Source organism: Peromyscus maniculatus, chromosome 8, assembly GCF_049852395.1.
Source record: "Peromyscus maniculatus bairdii isolate BWxNUB_F1_BW_parent chromosome 8, HU_Pman_BW_mat_3.1, whole genome shotgun sequence".
NCBI classification, from domain to species: Eukaryota; Metazoa; Chordata; class Mammalia; order Rodentia; family Cricetidae; genus Peromyscus; species Peromyscus maniculatus.
In genome coordinates this window covers 104,367,624-104,385,860 of record NC_134859.1, presented here as the reverse complement: position 1 = coordinate 104,385,860, position 18,237 = coordinate 104,367,624, and the positions used below count along the sequence as shown (strand labels likewise).

General features: G+C 49.5%; 1 protein-coding gene across 3 annotated transcripts; it reads left to right on the top strand.

The window, feature by feature from the left end:
* The first annotated feature begins 620 nt into the window (after window positions 1-620).
* On the top strand, window positions 621-14,013 carry St6galnac1 (ST6 N-acetylgalactosaminide alpha-2,6-sialyltransferase 1). Of its 3 annotated transcripts, XM_076543796.1 has the most exons (9): window positions 622-1,155; window positions 9,242-9,701; window positions 10,520-10,688; window positions 10,781-10,952; window positions 11,144-11,282; window positions 11,514-11,617; window positions 11,808-11,897; window positions 11,984-12,083; window positions 12,270-14,013. In XM_076543796.1, the coding sequence occupies exons 1-9, from the start codon at window positions 1,037-1,039 to the stop codon at window positions 12,459-12,461; spliced, it is 1,545 nt and encodes a 514-aa protein (XP_076399911.1). In that variant the 5' UTR covers window positions 622-1,036; the 3' UTR covers window positions 12,462-14,013. The 3 variants fall into 3 exon arrangements, with proteins under 3 accessions (XP_076399913.1, XP_076399911.1, XP_076399912.1); XM_076543798.1 differs by lacking the exon at window positions 11,514-11,617 and having other exon boundaries at window positions 621-1,155; window positions 12,270-12,406; XM_076543797.1 differs by lacking the exons at window positions 11,144-11,282; window positions 11,514-11,617 and having other exon boundaries at window positions 623-1,155.
* Window positions 14,014-18,237: the final 4,224 nt, after the last annotated feature.

The following is an 18,237-nucleotide window of genomic DNA, read 5'->3' as shown; positions in this document are numbered from 1 at the left end:
GGACCTGCAGCGTGCACTGTGGGACTTAAACCCATTAGCTAGCTGTCTTACAAGCCCCGGCTTCTTAGGAGCCTGCTAGCTAGCTCCTCTCTTGTCCCTAAGAGGGTGGGTGAGGCACTCGCTGGTGCGTGATGTGGATGAGGGCCAAGGGCTTTTGGGCAGAAACCGGAGCAGTGAGACAATGTGAGCAATGAACCCAGGCCCTGAGACCTTCAGAACTCCACCTTCCACGTGACTTCGGCATCCTGAGTGCTTGTACAGTCCAGCATCCTAGAAGTAAGAATCCACAATACTTCCATGTTTTCTGGAAATCTGCACCTGAGAGTATGTCTGTGCACAAGTGTGCAGGAGCCCATGGGAGTCAGAAGGGGGCAGCAGATCCCCTGGAGCTGGGGTTACAGATGGCTGGGGGCTGCCGTGTGGGGCTGGGAACTGAACCTGGATCCTCTGCCAGAGCAGCCTGTGCTGTGACCTGTCGAGCCTGCTCTCCAGACCCCACCGGAAGCACCTTTTCTGTGAGGCCTTCCACCGTCCCTGGATACGAGTCTCAGATGTGCTACTTGCTCCCGCATCTCCACTCACAATGTCAGAGGAGCTCAGAAAGTTGGCCCGCAATGGTGACTGTGTGTGGGGTCCCTACCGTGAGCACCCGAGTGTGGATGAGCACCTGAGTGTGGTGGAGACCGCTGCTTCTCTCATTTATGGATGAGGCTGGCAGAGGAGGTGACCAGATCAAAGTGAGGCTGTTTATGATAGATATGTGGTCTCATATAATTCTCCAGAATTTGGCTTCAGAGACTAAAAAGAAAAAAAGAACTTGTTTGAACAGAAGGAGTTTCTCTTCCTTCGATCCATGCCAACTTAAAGCAATACTCCACCCTTCCTTCCCCTCCTCTGCTCCCCCAAGTGGCTAGATAAAAGGTTGAAGGCCAGCAGTCCCTGGCCCGAATACCTGAACGAGGAGGCTGTGTGACCTGTACATAGCCTCAAGGGACTTGTTCTCAGCACACATGCTTCTAGCAACCAGTCAGCCACCATGAAGACCTGTTTTTGGAGACTGCCCCCCTGGAGTCCAGGTGTCCTGCTTTTGGCTGTGTTGTCTCTGCTCTTCATCCTGCCCTCCTTCATGAAGGAGCCCAGCACAAAGCCTTCCAGGTAAGAAGGAGCCAATCCTGTGATTCCAGAAAGACTACCCAGTGGGGAGGCCTGGGGGACTCTGAGCCACCTGGGGTCCACATGGGGTGTTAAGGTCAGGAGTCCGATCCAGTGCCCCTGGAAGGAAGGCCGGTATCAGAATTCAGAAGAGGTGCAGATGGAGGTGGTGGTGAGCCGGGTGCCCGGAATCCCAGGAGGCTTGTGCAGGAGTTGGGGACTCATGGACTGAGTCTCCAGAGGGCAGACATGGCACAAGGCAAGTTGCCCCCAAGGGCTAGTGAGTAACAGGGCAGCTGAAGAAGGGCTTGCTCTTACATGCCACTCTCCTTGACCCGAAGCAAAGACTTAGCCTGTGTATTTCCTGTGTCTCAGAGGCAGTCTCACCCTGAAGAGTGAGTCAGTAGAATTCAAGACCTCCCATTGGTGGGGGTGGGGGTGAACGTCAAATCTGCGCCCCAAATGAATCCTCCACAGGAACTTCTAGAACATTTAGCAAGACTTCCACAGTGAGACCCTCTTTCCAGACTCAATGGAAAAGCTTTTTGGTTTTTACAGCTCAACATTTGAAAACAATACATTCATTCTCTCACAGAGACAGGGGAAAGGTACCCAGAAGCTCCGTATGTGGCTGGCTGGGTGGATTGCTTCAGCATGAGCAAAGCCCCAGGCTGATTCCCTGGATCAAACTAGGATGATGGCAAAACCTAGCACTGGGGAGGCAGAGGCTGGAGGATCAGGAGTTCAAGTTCAGCTACATAGAAAGTAGTCCAGCCTGAGCTACAGCAGACCCAGTTTTTTGTTTTGTTTTTGTTTCTGTTTTTAAGTACAGAGAAGTGAATCAGGAAGTGAGGGTCTCCCCGACTCTGTTACTCCCTAATACTCGGGTGTGTGCCCAGCGCTCACATTATCGGAGCTGACCCTTCTGCAGTGTAGATCTGCGCCAGGCCCTCCTCTAAACGTTTCCAGTTTCTCACTCCTCATTGTGAGGAAGACAGACAGCTAAGGTGAGTCAGCGTTACACTGCTCTGCCTGTCACAGAGCCGGCTCAAACCCAGGCATTTTCATTCTGTAACCTGAGTTTGACGCCTGCAGGTTATATAGCTGGGGATGACTTTGAACTTCCCATCCTCCTGCCTCTACCTCCCAAGTGCTGAGACTGCAGGTGTGATCCACCCTGTTGGTTTAGGAACACATTTTACCTGGATAAGATTTATCCATCTTTCCTTTGTGGTCATTAGATTGTGATTTGGGGGAAGGTTGGTTCAGCACTCCTCCCAAAAATGCAAAACATCTTCTAAGTCTCCTGCAAATGCCTCCATACTTCTGTTCCCTTCAAGAGTTCATTTAGAAGAAACTGATTTTTGTTTGCGCTATGAAGATGTGTTTGTATCTGTTTGCTTGAGACAAAGTCTCTCTATGTAGCCCTGACTGTCCTGGAACTTGCTTGTAGACCAGGCTACCCTCAGACTCAGATCTGCCTGCCTCTGGCTCCCGAGTGCCGGGATTAGAGGCATGTGTGGCTATGCCGAGCCCTTTGTGGAGGGGGTTGGAGGACTGCAAGGTTGCTAGAGAGAAGCTTCTAGTAGGAGTGGGCTGCAGGAGAGTCCCTCCAGGCCCCTGCACCCAGCCACAGGCACAGGCTCCCGCATTAACGGGTATGGTAAACAGACTGGTGCCCATTTCTGGTCTAGAGACTTCTGAAGGCTGAATGTCAGTCAGCTGTCCATTGTGTAGTACACTGGGAAGAGAACAGAACTGCTCTATCCTGTGGTGTGGGTGTAGAGACCAGAGGTGGACATCAGATGTCTTCCTTCCTTTTTTGAGGTAGGGTCTCTCCTGAACCTTGAGCTTGCCAGCTGGGTTCCACTGCATGGCCAGTGAGCATTTTCTATATCAGGCCAGTCAGTGTGTGTGTGTCTCAAGGGAGAAGGCCCTTGGTTAAGCAATGAGGGCACCAGTGTGACCAGGAACCCTCTATTCTTTGCCCCTCGAGACAACAAGCTCTGTGGAGGTGCTGGGGATTGAACCCAGGTCTGAGCCATCTCCCCTGCTCTTAATTGAGTGCAATGCCTTGTATCTTTATCTCTCACATAGATCAGAATTATGTAATTAAATTGCTTTTTGCCTGGGGATTGTCTATAAGCACTGTGCTCTGTCTCTCTGAATTAGAGGCTTTATAGAAACATGCTCTCTTCAAGCCCACCTGGCCCATGTACAAGGTCAGGCCCCTTGGAGTCTGAGCACACAGAGCAACCAGCATCTAAAGACTTCTCAGACCTTCACTGAACTCTGTGCAGGGGAATAAGAGAATATATATATATATATATATATATATATATATATACCCACATAGATACACCTGGTCATTATAGGTATATTTAATTGTAGAGAATTAAGTGAAACTAGATTACATAATTTTTGTCTCTCTTTGCCTCGGCTTCCTATAAAATTTAAACATGTCACCAAGTAACTAGAGCATCTACAGACAGAACATCTCTCAGAGCCACCCTTGCCTCTAGACAGATTCCAGAGAGGGGCTCTTTATCTCTCCGCACGAGCTGTCCAGGGTGGAACACCCACCCCCTTTGGTTGGGGGTGGAGCTCAGCTGATAGGGTGCTCGCCTAGCATGCCTGAAGCCATGAGTTTGACCCCTAGAACTGCTCAAACTGGGCAGCGTGGTGTGCGCCTGTGACTCCAGCATTTGCGAGGTGGAGGCAGGTTGATCCGAAGTTCAAAGTCATCCTTGGCTACACAGTGATTTTTGAGGCCAGTCTGGAATGCATGAAAACTGTCTTAATTTTTTAATGTGTGTGTGTGTGTATATGTGTGTGTGTGTGTGTGTGTGTGTGTGTGTGTGAATACATACACATGTCTGTATCTGTATAAATATGCATGCTAGAGAGACTCATCAGTTAAGCGTGAGTACTGATCTTCAAAGGATCTGGGTTTGATTTCTACCACTCACACTGAGCTCTGTGGGTGCCTGAAGTCTCATGCACATACCCGTACATAGACATAACATCATTTAAAAATAAAAATAGCCTGGTGGTGATGTTGCACGCCTTTAATTCCAGCACTCAGGAGGCAGAGGCAGGCGAATCTATGAGGTAGAGGCCAGACTGGGTCTACAGAGAGAGTTCAGGATGGCCAAGACTACACTACACAAAGAAACCCTGTCTCAAAAATAGAAAGCACACACCCACACCCACAGACAAACACATTTTCTATATAAGGCCTGTGTGTGTGTGTGTGTGTGTGTGTGTGTGTGTGTGTGTGTGTGTGTGTGTTCTCCAAGGAAGACAGGAGATACAATGTAACCAAAAAGCTGGCCCTCACCAGGGGATGGCAGGCTGGGAAGATAGGTTAGCAGAGGTGGTCACCCACTTCACAGGCTGCATTTCTTCAGAGGAGGAGGATCCACCTTGCCTTCTGCCTCTAACAGCAATGATCTCCAACTGTCCAGTCCCGATGTCTGATCTTACTCAAATCTGCAGTCTATGTATGTATGTGCATCAGCGTACCCTGCACAGAACAGACATTTAATGAACAGCGATTGAGTGACATCTTTATTCTTATGTCCTCTGTGGCAATACTACGAAAATGTCTCTTAGATCTAAGAGACTGGAACTTTTCCCAGAACCAGAGTTAATTGTACACCTTGAGATCACAAAAGTCTTAAGACTGTCTATTCTACTGTGTAATCAGCCTGTTTAACCTGCCTTTTACATAACAACATAACAAGTATTAACAGCATAACAAGCTTACTTGCCTTGAATTTCCCATATAACCAACTTTTACAACCGGAGCTAGTGAATAGCTACAACCCTAAATTATGTACTCCTTGGTGTCCCTGACCCAGAGAACAATGCATGCATATCATTTCCTGAAAGCAATAAAAATAGACGTTGGAAGCAATCTTATAAAATGTTGAACAGAACATTTGGATATCGTTTGATAAACAATGATATCTGTGATACTGGAAGCTGGGTCTGTTGGAGCCAATGACTTAATCCCTTGTAAAACTCTGTTGAAGATTCCTATAGAGTGTCCCATTCCTTCCCTGTGTGACGCTTCCTGTGCCGTTCAATAGACAGCAAAGCCCTTTGTCAGGGACAGACACATGCAGTCACTCACTGACAGACTCAGAACCAGGGACAGACTCAGAAGACAGCCTTCAGGCAGGCACAGATGGACACAGGGACAGTGAAATAGAGAACTGAAGTCTTGTTAAATGACATCGCCCAGTGTTTTGATTTCTTTCCTTAGTGAGCCACCAATGCATCACCGGTGACTGAGTGAATTATCGATGCTTTCAAATTGACTGCTCTTCTGTACATAATTCAAATGCTTTCGTTCAAGTCCATTTCCTGGCTGGACCTAGTGGCGTGGCCTGCAATTCCAGCACTTGAGAGATGGAGGCGGGCGAGTGAGGAATTGAAGGAATTCTCTGCTACATAGTGAGCTAGAAGCCAGCCTGGGTTTCACGACTACCTGTCTCAAATAAAACAACAGGAGTGTGAGAGGGAAGGAACTAATACTTGTTAAATATTCATTTTAATTTATTACATTTATTTTATTTTTTTTACATATATAGTTTCTCTGTGTATCCCTGGCTGTCCTGGAACTCGCTCTGTAGCCCAGGCTGGCCTCAAACTCACAGAGATCCACATGCCTCTGTGCCACGGACTGGCCCACCGGGAGTACCAGGACCGTAGGAGAATCAGGGCTTGGGTAGTCAGGAAGGCAAGGATTCGGCGACTGACAGACAGACAACACACTCAGAAGTGGTTTGAATCTGCTGCAATTTTACTTCTGCAAATCAGTAGTTTATATACAGAAAAGAAAACTATCAAGTCATACAAGGAACAACAAGAGCTTGGCAATAATTCAACTACATCATCTTTAAAAAAAAATCAAGCACACAGTTACTAATCGGCGCTAGGCATATCCCTTCACTCACAAGAACTTTATGACCCAAAGAGCAGTCTGTGTTTTTTAAACTTAGTACAGTTCCTAGACTTGTGTAGGCTTCTTGCAGCTGTGTCCTTCATCTTTATCTCAGCTGCTCACTAGTTTATTATTCATTTTTACTTTTCTGGTTCTCATGACCCATTTAGCCAATTTGGATGCTGCAGATCCTCCCTAAGTCTTTCTTCAGTTCTTTACCATATATCTCTTCTAATATAAAACCTTTTTACCTGCTGGAATATGGACACTTGTACTTTTACACCTGTAAGGGGAAGGGGTTCTGCTGTAGTCCTTAAGTTCCCCATGCTGAACTTCCTCAACAGAGGGGCCCACCATCTGCCTCCTATGAGATAATGTTTTCTGCCATAAATCACTTTAGTTGGGATTCCTAAAGGATTCCTAGTGGGTGAGTGTTCATTCCCTAGAAGTGCCTGAACTATTATACTTTCTATTATCTAGCGGCTTGGGGTCTTTAAGGAATAGTTCATTCTGCTATATCTAAGTAAGGTCCATGTCCAGCTTCCCCTTTCCTCCACAGTTCACAACCCAAGCATTCATTAATTTTGGCTGTGTTTTATAGATTAATTAGAACATTATCAGAAAAGCAGTTATACAGAACCCATAGCCCAGAGAGCTCATGATCTGTGAAGCACGTCTCCTTCGAGAAGGAGGCATAACATGGGCACTCTGCCAGGGACCTCCAGGGAGCTTAGTCCCATGGGATACGTATCTCCTGTCCGCTATTATTGACATAATTGTTCATGTCACACGGATGACACTGGAGTTGGTGTGGCACCTCTGCCTCCCAGATGCTGGGATTAAAGGCATGTGCCACCACTGCCTGGCTATTTAAATTTTTTCATGTGTATGACTGTTTTGCCTGCATGTATTTAAGTGTACCATGTACGTGCCTGGTGTGTGCGGAAGCCAGAAGAAGGTGTTGGATGCCCTGGAACTGTTACAGGTGGTTGTGAGCTGCCATGTGAGCACTGGAAGGACTGAGTGCAAGCACTCTGAAAGAACAGCACACTCTCTTAACTGCTGAGCTAGCTATCTGGCTTTTATGTATTTATTTAGAGACATGACTTTTCTACATTGCCTTGTATATCCTGGGGCTCACTGTATAGACCAGGCTAGCCTGGAACTCACAGGCATCTAGCTGCCTCTGCCTCCCAAGTGTTGGGATTAAAGGTGTGCCCCATCACCCTTGGCGATTTTCCTTCTTTATTTTGGGAGGAGGGGCACACATAATGGCAGGTGTGTGGAGGTCAGAAGACAGCTTGGGGGCTGGGTCTCTCCTTCCACCATGTGCGTCCTGGATACCCAAGTCAGATCCACAGTCTTGACAGTCAGTACTTCACCTGCTGGGCCTCTTGCCAGCCCTGCGTTTGCAGTTTGTACCCGATGCCCTGCACACTGTTGGTGGAAATTCCAGGAGGCTTTCCTCAGATGGCAAGAGCAGTGATCCACCGTACAGATGAGGAGAACCAGGAGTCAGAAGACGAAGAATCCTCCCTCCGATCACATGAGCGGGGCGGGGAGGTGCTCAGACTTTCAGATCTGTGGGTCTGTCCATTTCATGCTCTTTCTTTTTTCCTTCACACAGCCTCAGCGAGTCTCTTGCATACAGCTGAGAAAAAGAATGGTAGGAGCAGACAGGGCTTGAGACGCATCTACCCAAGATGAACTGGAGGCCTTGATGGAAGGGGCAAATGAGAACGTGGGAACCCACCTGGGTAATGGCCAGAGTAGGTAGAGAGCGGATCTCTTCCCTATACTCCCAGGGATCCCCTCCATATAACACAGTTGTTTAGAAGTTTAGTCAGGGAAACAGGAAATGGGTTGGGACTCCCAGGGTACCTGATACCAGCTGCATAATGGAAGGAGGCTATCTTAGTTACTGCTCTGCTGCTGCGAAGAGACCAAGGCAACTGATAAATGAAAACATTTAATTGGGGCTTGCTTACAGCTTCAGAGGCTTAGTCCATCATCATCATGGCAGGAAGCATGGCGGCAGGCAGGCAGGTGTGGTGATGAGAGCGCTCTGCAGACAGAGACACTGGGCCTGGCTCGGCTCTTGAGATTTATTTATTTATTAAGTATACAGCATGATACAGCATGTATGACTGCAGGCCAGAAGAGGGCACCAGATCTCATGATAGATGCTTATGAGCCACCATGTGGTTCCTGGGAATTGAACTCAGGACCTTTGGAAGAGCAACCGGTGCTCTTAACCTCTGAGCCATCTCTCCAGCCCAGTTTGGGCTCTTGAAACTTCTAATCCCACCCCCAGTAACATACCTGCTCCAACAAGGCCACACCTCCTAGTCCTTCCCAAACAGTTCACCAACTGAGGACCAAGCATTCAAACATAAGAGCCCATGGGGGCCGTTCTCACTCACACCATCACAGGCGGCTTTCAACAACTTACATAAAAGTAGAAAAACAGGGACTGGGGAGATGGCTCAGATGGTAAAGTGGTTCCCAAACAAGCGTGAGGATCTGAGTTCAGATCTCAGCACCCATGGGCACCGGCCTATAATCCTAGAGGATTCTTGGGGTTTGGTCAGCCACCCCATTTAGCTGAGTTAGTGGGCATCAGGTTCAGTGAGAAACTCTGCCTCAGGAAACAGAGAGTAATAAAGGAGGACAGTGCTGGGGTTGCAGGTACACGCATGGCTGGATTTTTTTCTTTTCTTTTCTTTTCTTTTTTGGTTTTTCAAGGCAGGGTTTCTCTGTGTAGCTTTGTGCCTTTCCTGGAACTCACCCTGTAGACCAGGCTGGCCTCGAACTCACAGAGATCCACCTGCCTCTGCCTCCAAGTGCTGGGATTAAAGGCGTGTGCCACCACCACCCAGCGGATTTTTTTTTTTTTAACATGGGTGCTGAGGAAGCAAACTCAGGTGCTCACGCTCACACCGTAAGCACACCAGTGATGGCTCACCTCTCACCGTAAGCACACCAGTGATGGCTCACCTCTCACCGTAAGCACACCAGTGATGGCTGACGCTCACACAGTAAGCACCCTTACTCACTGAGCTGCCTCCTTGCCCGCCAGTGATGGTTCTGGCCTGTTTGTATAATATCCAACCTTCAACAAGAGTTATCTGTGCTCAGGTATCAGTTTATAGAGAAGAATAAAGAAAATCCTCAGGAGATGCTACAAAAGGCCATACCCCACAGACCCATCATGGAGCTGCCACCGAGAGTTCGAGACAAGGAGAAGACCTCTGTCAGGACAGAGGAGCTGGGCCTGCAGAATCAGGACAGTGAGGCAGCCAGAGCAGACGGGGAGGAGAAGAGGAAGGAAACAGCCACACGGACAGCACTGGGGAAACGTCAGAGCGTGACAGAGCCTGCCGCAAAGACACTTGTTCCAGAAAGGCGGGGTAAAATGTTGACAGCCACAGGAGCTGTTCCTGCCAAGGACAAGGAGGCCCCGGCCAACCCATCCCCTGCCTCTTTCCCCCACCCCACCACACAAAGAGGCCAAAGGCTGAAGGCCTCCAACTTCAAGTCTGAGCCTCAGTGGGATTTTGAGGAAGTATACAGCTTGGATGTGGGGGGCCTGCAGACGGTGAGTTGGGACCTCCCCACTTCCTCAACTTCCACCCCCACCCCCAGTCCCAGCAGCCCCTTCCTCCAGACTCGGCTTTCAGTCGTGACCTTGACACCACCACCACCACCCCCCACCCCCCTATGCTCCGCCCAGTGCTGCTGATGGCCCATCCTTCCTTCCTATGACAGCCAAGATCAGGGAGCAGAAGGCAGGTCCAGAATCAAGGTCTGGACAGCTCAGGAAGTTGTGGGTGGGAAGGGGTTTGCCTGGACACCCTTGAAGAAATCCTGGGGCAGACCAGCAATCTGCAGGGACAGAGTGTGGCCAGTTCTGGGGTGTGGGGCATAAATCCTTATTCTATGGTTGTGGGACTGATGGGCAAGAGGATGTCCATGCCCAGCTGCTGCCCTCCCAGGATCACTGCCGTCCTTGGAAAGTCTACTTTAGAACCTTTGCTCTCTTCCGGGCTCAGGAAAAACTGCACGTGTTCAAGCCCACGCCACCTCCCTGATCTTTCCCACCCCTGCCCAGGAGGCTAATATTGAACACCTGTTGGTGTATATATACACAGAACAGGGTCATAGTCCCAATGGTACCGTGGACGTACCACGTGTGGCCTTCGGACTTGCAAAGGTGTAACTAACTGCCTAGGAGCTGAGGGGGCCCGTTTTCTGGGACTAAGGTGGGCCCAGACATGGAGAGTTGGGCAGCCAGACATGGGGTCCAGCGTGAAAGAGGGAGCAGGGACAGGAGCTTTCAAACTGCAACCCCAGCCCAGCCCTGGCTAATGGTCGTCCTGGACCACTCTCTTGCCTGACATGGCCTCCCCCACATAGACCTGCCCCGACTCTTTGAAGATCAGGGCCTCCAAGTCACCGTGGCTACAGAATCTCTTTCTGCCCAACCTCACTCTCTTCCTGGACTCTGGACACTTCACCCGGAGCGAGTGGAACCGTCTAGAGCACTTTGCACCGCCCTTTGGCTTCATGGAGCTCAATCAGTCCTGTGAGTCCTTACTTCAGGGCGGAGGGCAGCCGGCTTCCTGTCTGGGGTCTGCCTCCTTCCAGGCCTCTGAACGGAGCCCTGCTCTGTTCCAGTGGTAGAGAAGGTGGTGACCCGCTTCCCTCCGGTACCTCAGCAGCAGCTGCTCCTGGCCAGCCTCCCCTCAGGGAACTCTAGCTGCATCACCTGTGCCGTGGTGGGCAATGGGGGCATCCTGAATGATTCACACGTGGGCCAGGAGATTGACAGCCATGACTACGTTTTCCGGTATGTTCTCCATCTCCAGCCCCTTGTCTGCAGATAGGGACTATTATGGGGACCTGACAAGTGTCCCCAATGTCTTTACTAGAAAATGGAGTGTGTCGACAACTCCTGCCTTCCCTGCTCGATCCTTGCTCTCCCACCTCCACAAATGTCTCTCCTCCATTCAGACCCTCTAGTTTGATCTTCCTCTATAGGTTGAGTGGAGCTCTTATTAAAGGATATGAACAGGATGTGGGGACCCGGACATCCTTCTACGGCTTCACTGCCTTCTCCCTGGTCCAGTCAATCCTCACACTGGGTCGTCGAGGTTTCCAGCATGTGCCTCTGGGGAAGGTGAGAAGACAGGAATGGGCATGGGCACACAGCCTCAGGACAAGGGAGTCACAGAGGAGAGAGATGAGTCTGGGTCATCACAAGCTCCGTTCCTATGAGGGCAAGATCAGTAAGAACAGCCACTTGGGCCATGGGAGAGCCAGTGTACAGCCTGGAATCAGAGTCGGGCACTCCCCCGCCCCCGGTCCTCAGGATAGTACTCCTGAACCACTTACTGTCCTTGGTCTTCAGGATGTACGGTATCTACACTTCCTGGAAGGCACCCGGGATTATGAATGGCTAGAAGCGATGTTTTTGAATCAGACCCTGGCAAAAACCAAACTTTCCTGGTTCAGGTACCACTTCCCTTCCTGCCCCCAAAGTCCAGGCCAGACTGAGAAGTGAGTGGCTGATTTCAAAAGCGTGAGAAGGGGGGAAGCCTCTGCGCCACCTGGAGGTGGGATAGTGGTCACACCATGACCCTGGCTTGGCCTCCAACAGGCCGGGTAAGAGAACAGGTCCCGAGTGATCCATCCCTGACTACAGGCACAGGCCCCAGGAGGCTTTCCGGGATGCCTTGGACATGGACAGATACTTGTTGCTCCATCCAGACTTTATCCGTTACATGAAGAACAGGTGAGGGCAGAAAGCCCAGGGAGGAGCTGTGGTCTCTCTCATCCTTGCTGTCTCCTGACAGCTGGGGATCTGGATATTCTCAACAGGTTTCTGAGGTCAAAGACCCTGGACACTGCCCACTGGAGAATATACCGTCCCACCACGGGAGCCCTCCTGCTCCTTACAGCCCTTCATCTCTGTGACAAGGTAAGGTTGCAGAGCATGGCCCAGGGTTGGCTGCATACCTCTGATGGGAGCAGGGAGTGGGCATAAGCATGCACGAGCACCCAAGGAACCTGCATCCAGACCCCCAGGGACAGAGCTAAGATAGAGGAATGAGGGAGGCCCCAGGAGACTGCCAGTGTGGTCTCAGCCCTCCCAACCTTTCTGCAGGTCAGTGCCTATGGCTTCATCACCCAGGGCCACGAGCGTTTTTCTGATCATTACTATGATAAATCGTGGAAACGGCTGATATTTTACATAAACCATGACTTCAAGTTAGAGAGAGCGGTCTGGAAGCGGCTGCATGATGAAGGCATCATCCGCCTCTACCAGCGTCCAGAAAATCCAAAAGAAAAGAACTGACCAGCTAGGCTTCAGGAGTCTCCTGGATCACCAGCGGCACAGGGTGTTAGGATTCCACAGATGTCCCCACGCATCTCCCAGGACTCAAACCTGCTCCAAGCCCTTCGAGAGTCCCAAGGAAGAGCCGTGCAGAGACCGAGGGTTTGGAGTCCTCTGGAAAGTCACTGCAGGCTCTGGTAGTTTCTTGCTCAAACCTCATACTTAGAATTTGAGCCAAACCCTGAACAATTCATTTGATGTTACGTTACTTTTCAAACTCTGTCTTCAGGATTTTGGACTCTGGAACCTCAAACGACTCCAAGGAACAGATTGAGGCCCTGGGTAGTGGTTGGAAGACACAAAACAAAACAAAACAAAAAACACCAACAACAAAACCTTCATTTAGACTTAGTGCCCAGTTGGGTACCAAAGGGCCTGCAATTTGCTCAAATAGTGCAGTATCGGCTCCAGCCGACAGGGGGCGGCAGCTGAGCGTCCGAGCGCGGATTGCCTCTCCTTGCGGTGGGAAGAGGAGTCACAAGACAAGTGGGATGGACAGAGCCGATTGGCCCTGTTCTGGAGTACTTTGCCGGGGCAGCGCTCTGCCTGGGCAGCGCTCCGGAAGAGTGGAGCCGGCCCAGCACTCCAAAGCACAGTCAGGTGCAGGGCTGAGCAGGATGAAGTTGTGGAGGGCAATGCAAGCCTGAGAGCAATGCAAGCCCGAGGTGCAGCTGGGCAGCACGCGCAGGATTGCCCAGAGGTGGCCTCAGGGGAGGCGTGCTGAAGGGTGCGTCTGCCGGGGTCGCCCCTTTCCCGGCGCCCTGTTCTGGACAGCTCTGGGACTAGCACGTGGTGCTGGGCGAGGGTGCTGCGGCCACCACCACAGCCGCTTCTCTGGTCTGGAGAGTGACAGCTGTCCCTGCGGCCCTATCACCACAGCTGTGGCCACCGCCTGCAGTCAGAGCAGAGAAAACAACAGGGGTGCAGGGAGGGCCTTTGCCCAAGTCCGTCCCCCCCCCCCCACACACACACGTCCAAGTCGGCCCCAAGTCAACTCAGCCGTCAACTCAACCTTGCTTAGCCTCTTTTTGTGGCTTCCCTCTGCCTACATCATACAACATACAGTTAACCCACTCTGGAGGGAGCAGGAAAGAGGATTGGAAAAGAGAGGCTTGGAGGTGCAAGCTCGCCTAGGAGGAACAACTCCTGTGTCCCAATCCAACTCCAAAAGGAAACAAAGTTACATCTACATCCCCCTCCTCCTCCTCCTCCTCCTCCTCCTCCTCCTTCTCAGGGTTAAGAGCACACACTGCTCTTCCAGAAGACCTGAGTTTGGATCCCAGTACCCATGTTAGGCAGCCACACCTGCCTATCACTCCAGTCCCAGGGGATCCATTGCCTTCTTCTGCACTGGCTGCTCTTCCAAAAGTCCTGAGTTCAGTTCCCAGCAACTGCATAGTGGCTCACGACCATCTGTAATGAGATCTGGTGCCCTCTTCTGGTGTGCAGACATACATGCAGGCAGAACACCGTATACACAATAAATAAATAAATCTTTAAAAAATGAAAATAAGCCTTATGTAATAAATGGACCTGTGAGCAGCATAAGAACCTCAAGGCCTCGAAGCAGCATGCATAGGTGGTGTGGTGGAGCATGCTACTATACATTATAGGTCTAGTAAAGGTCATCAGAGAAGAGGGAACATCAACTGAGAAAACACTAAGATTGGGCTGCAAGCAAGCCTGTAGGGCACTTTCTTAACTAGTGACTGATGGGGGGGCCCAGTCCATGGTAGGTGGTGCTATCCCTGGGCTGGTGGTTCTGGTTTCTAAGAAAGCAGGCTGAACAAGCCATGGGAAGCAAGCCAGTAAACAGCACCCTCCATGGCCTCTGCATCGGCTCCTGCCTCCTGGTACCTGTCCTGCTTGAGTCCTGTCCTGACTTCTTCAATGAACAGCGATGTGGAAGCATGAGCCAAATAAACCCTTTCCTCCCTAGGTTGCTTCTGGTCATGGTGTTTCATCACAGCAGTAACAACCCTAAGACAGGCGATATCCAGGGGCTGGAGAGATGGCCCAGTGGTTAAGCGTACTGGCTGCTCTTCTAGAAGACCTGGGTTTGACTCTCAGTACACACATGGCAGTTTACAGACATCTGTTTCTTTAGTTTGAGGGGATGTGATGCCTACTTCCAGCCTCCAATCAAGTAAAGGACTGTCTTTTGTTCTTGGAAAAGATGACTCAATACAGTAAACATGTCAGTTCTCCCCACACTAAGTTATACACAGAGTGCAATTCCGATACAAACGGCAAAATGATTTTTTTCTAGATTAAAAATTTTCACTAAACTGACCATAGATGAATAAACAGGTCAGAACAGCAATGAATCTGAAACAGAAAATCATCAGATAGGTCTAATTCTACCCACTACCAAGACATACTGTGGTGGCTTTATGATTAAAACAGTGCGGTCCTGAGCCATGAGCTGAGAGAAGAGCAGAGGACTGGAAGGCCACAGAGACCCAGGTAGCTAGGGAAATCACCCTACTTACTTGGTACTGAGGCAGAAGCAGGCAGATCTCTGTGAGTTTGAGGCCAGCCTGGTCTATATAGCAAGTTATAGGCCAGCCAGAGCTACATAGTGAGACCCTGTCTCAAACAACTAAAGTTAAACATAGATGATGTGAACATAAGGAATGAAGTTGCAAGTCTGTAATCCCAACAGTCGGGAGGCTGAGACAGGAGTCTGTGAGTTTGAGGCCAGCCTGAGCTACAGAGCAAAACTATTTATCAAGGTAAATCAATCAATCTGTAAATAAACAAACTCATGCAATGAAGCGCTGTACAGCTGGAATCTTGAAGACTTAATATACTACATACGCCCAAGCACTCAGGAGGCAGAGGCAGGAGGATTCCTGTGAGTTTGAGGCCAGCATGAATTACAGAGCGAGTTCCATGGCAGCCAGGGCTACACGGAGAAACCCTGTCTTGAGAAAACAAAACAAACACACTTAAGGTGTCAGAAAGATGGTTCATCAGTTAAGAGCACTTGCTGCTCTAGGTTTGGGTCCTAGCACCCATGTTGGGTGTCTCACAACTGCCTATAACTCCAGTTTCAGGGGATCCAATGCCCTCTTTTGCTCTTTGAGGGAACTGCACACACATGGTGCACATACAAACAGGCACATGCAAACATACACATAAATAAAAGTAAAAGTAAGCACTTTTTAATTTAAAAACTATCCATTTAAAAATAAATTTAAAATACTATATAAAAGGGAAAAGGTGGCAATAACAGGGATTAAACTCTAATAAATGAAATGGTCCTCCAGTTTCCTTCTGAATCTGGTTTTAAATTCTCTTGTTTGCTTGAGACAGGGTTTCACTGTGTAGACCAGGCTGTCCTGGAACTCCATAGACAAGGCTGGCCTTGAACTCAGAGATCCCCCTACCTCTGCTTCCCGAGTGCTAGGATTAAAGGTGCGCACCACCACGACCAGCTGTTTTTAAGTTCTTTTATCTATGAGACTAAGAACCTGCAAAAAGGACCCTGTATTCCCTGGTAAACTAGGGAATTGAGTGGAGATATCAACTCCACTCTATTGTGAATTGTGGTTTCAGTAGAAGACAGAGAGTTATATGTGATTTTTTAAGACAGGGTTTCTCTGTTTTACCCTCACTGTCCTGGAACCCTGTCTCAAAAAAACAACAACAACAAAAAGAATTATATATGTATCTACATTCATATGTGTATGTATATTCATGCAAATATATGTTGATGTGCATGTATATTCATGTGTGTATATTCATGCATGTGTGTATTCTTGTGTGTATATATTCATGTGTGTATGTATTAATATGTATTCTACATATTCATGTGTGTGTTCATTTGTGTGTATTAATATGTGTGTATGTACTCATGTCTGTGTATGTATTCATGTATGTGTATATTCATGTGCATGTGTATATGAATGTTCCGTATGATTCCATCTATCTAGATCTGTCACCTTGAAGCAGGAAAGGTAGGGAAGGGAACTGGGCAGAGTAAGGAGAGAACAGGAGACCCCTCACGTGGAACCCTCCTGAGGCAGAGAGGGGGATTCTCGCACAATTAGCAATCCCTTACCCCCCAGCACCGGCTTCCTACCCATAAACCAACAGTTTTCTGGGAGTCTCACCAGAACTCCGTTTACAGGAAAGTATGTACATTAAGCCTGTTGTATAACCCCAGCGGCTTCTGGTGTCAGGTTATCAGATTGGAAATTCATCCAAGGCATCTCAGGGTCAGCCATGATCTCTGCTCCCAGGGAAGGAAACAGGGGCAGAAGAGTGGGGTCCCCAGAGACCGCTGAGCAATGGAACTTCCAAAGCCTTCAGAATCTTGGCGTGGATCCTGCTTGAGAGGACCCTCCCTCCCTCACACTCTCAGGGCGTCTCTCTCAACCCTCCTGCGCAAACTACAATGAAACACATTTTAATATATTTAGTTTTAATTATGTGGTGGGCCTGAGGAGGCCACACGAGGGCATCCGATGCCCGGGAGCTGGAGGAATGGGTGGTTGTGAGCCACCTGATGTGTGGGCTGAGAACCCAACTCAGGCCTTCTGCAAGAGCAGCTGAGCGTCTCTCCAGCCCCGGAATTAGCTTTAACAAGGCTCTCAACTCTGCTTCGATCTACCAGCCAGGCCTGAAACTCCTTCCAGTGTCGAAGCCAAGAGTCCCAGTTTGTCCTGAGTCCCTACAATCTAAGACGGTGGTTCTCAGCCGTCCTAATGCTGCGACCCTTTAACAGAGTTCCTCATGCTGTGGTGACCCCCCCCACCATGAAATTATTTTTGCTGTTACTGCACTACTGTGATTTTGCTACTGTTATGAATGTAAGGTAGATATGCTAGAGAGAGGGTTGTCAAAGGGTCGTGACCCACAGGTTGAGAACCATGGTCTAAGAGCCCTCAGGCTGCTGAGCCTGGCTGAATGGAGCCCTCTCTGTCCATTCACCACAGACAAACTCACGGTATCTGGAAGTGACTTAAAGCATCCAAGTATTTATTTAGTGCATCGAGACCACGCACGGCACCAGAGCTCACCTGGAGCCTGGGGCGGAAAGCTGGTGAGGTTCTTAGCGGCCTGGAGTCAGTTCTGAACTGTTTCTGAGGTAGTCAGGCAAGCATGTTCCAGTGCTAGCAGGATGTGAAGAAGGAATCAACATGGTAGACTCAAAGTCCTACTGGGTCTGTTTCTGCCTTCCCATTTTGTTCTCTGAAGATTAAATTCCTTATGTATGAGCTGTCTGAAGAGATACTTTAAACTGATGTCTAAATAGCAATTTGTCAGTAAAAATTAAAATTTAAAAAACTGGTGGGTTTTAAAAATGTGTTTCATGTCCCCATCCCAGTTTAGTGTGTGTGTGTGTGTGTGTGTGTGTGTGTGTGTGTGTGTGTGTGAGAGAGAGAGAGAGAGAGAGAGAGAGAGAGAGAGAGAGAGAGAGAGAGAGAGAGAGAGAGCGAGCGCCTGTGTGGAGGTCAGAGGAAAACCTGAGGGAGTCAGCTCTGTCCATCTACAATGTAAGTCCGAGGGAGGTGAGTGCCTCAGTCCTCTGAACCATGTCAATGGCAATCCAGTCCTTTTAAAATCAAAAAGTGAGGAGGAGGAGGAAGGAGGGAGAGGAGAATGGGGAGGAGGAGAGAGAACAGAGGAGGAGGAGGGAGGAGAGGGGAGGAGGAGGGGGGAGAGAAAGAGAAGGGAAGAGGGAGGAGGGGGAGGGAGGAGGGAGGAAAGGGAGGGGGGAGAGAGGAGA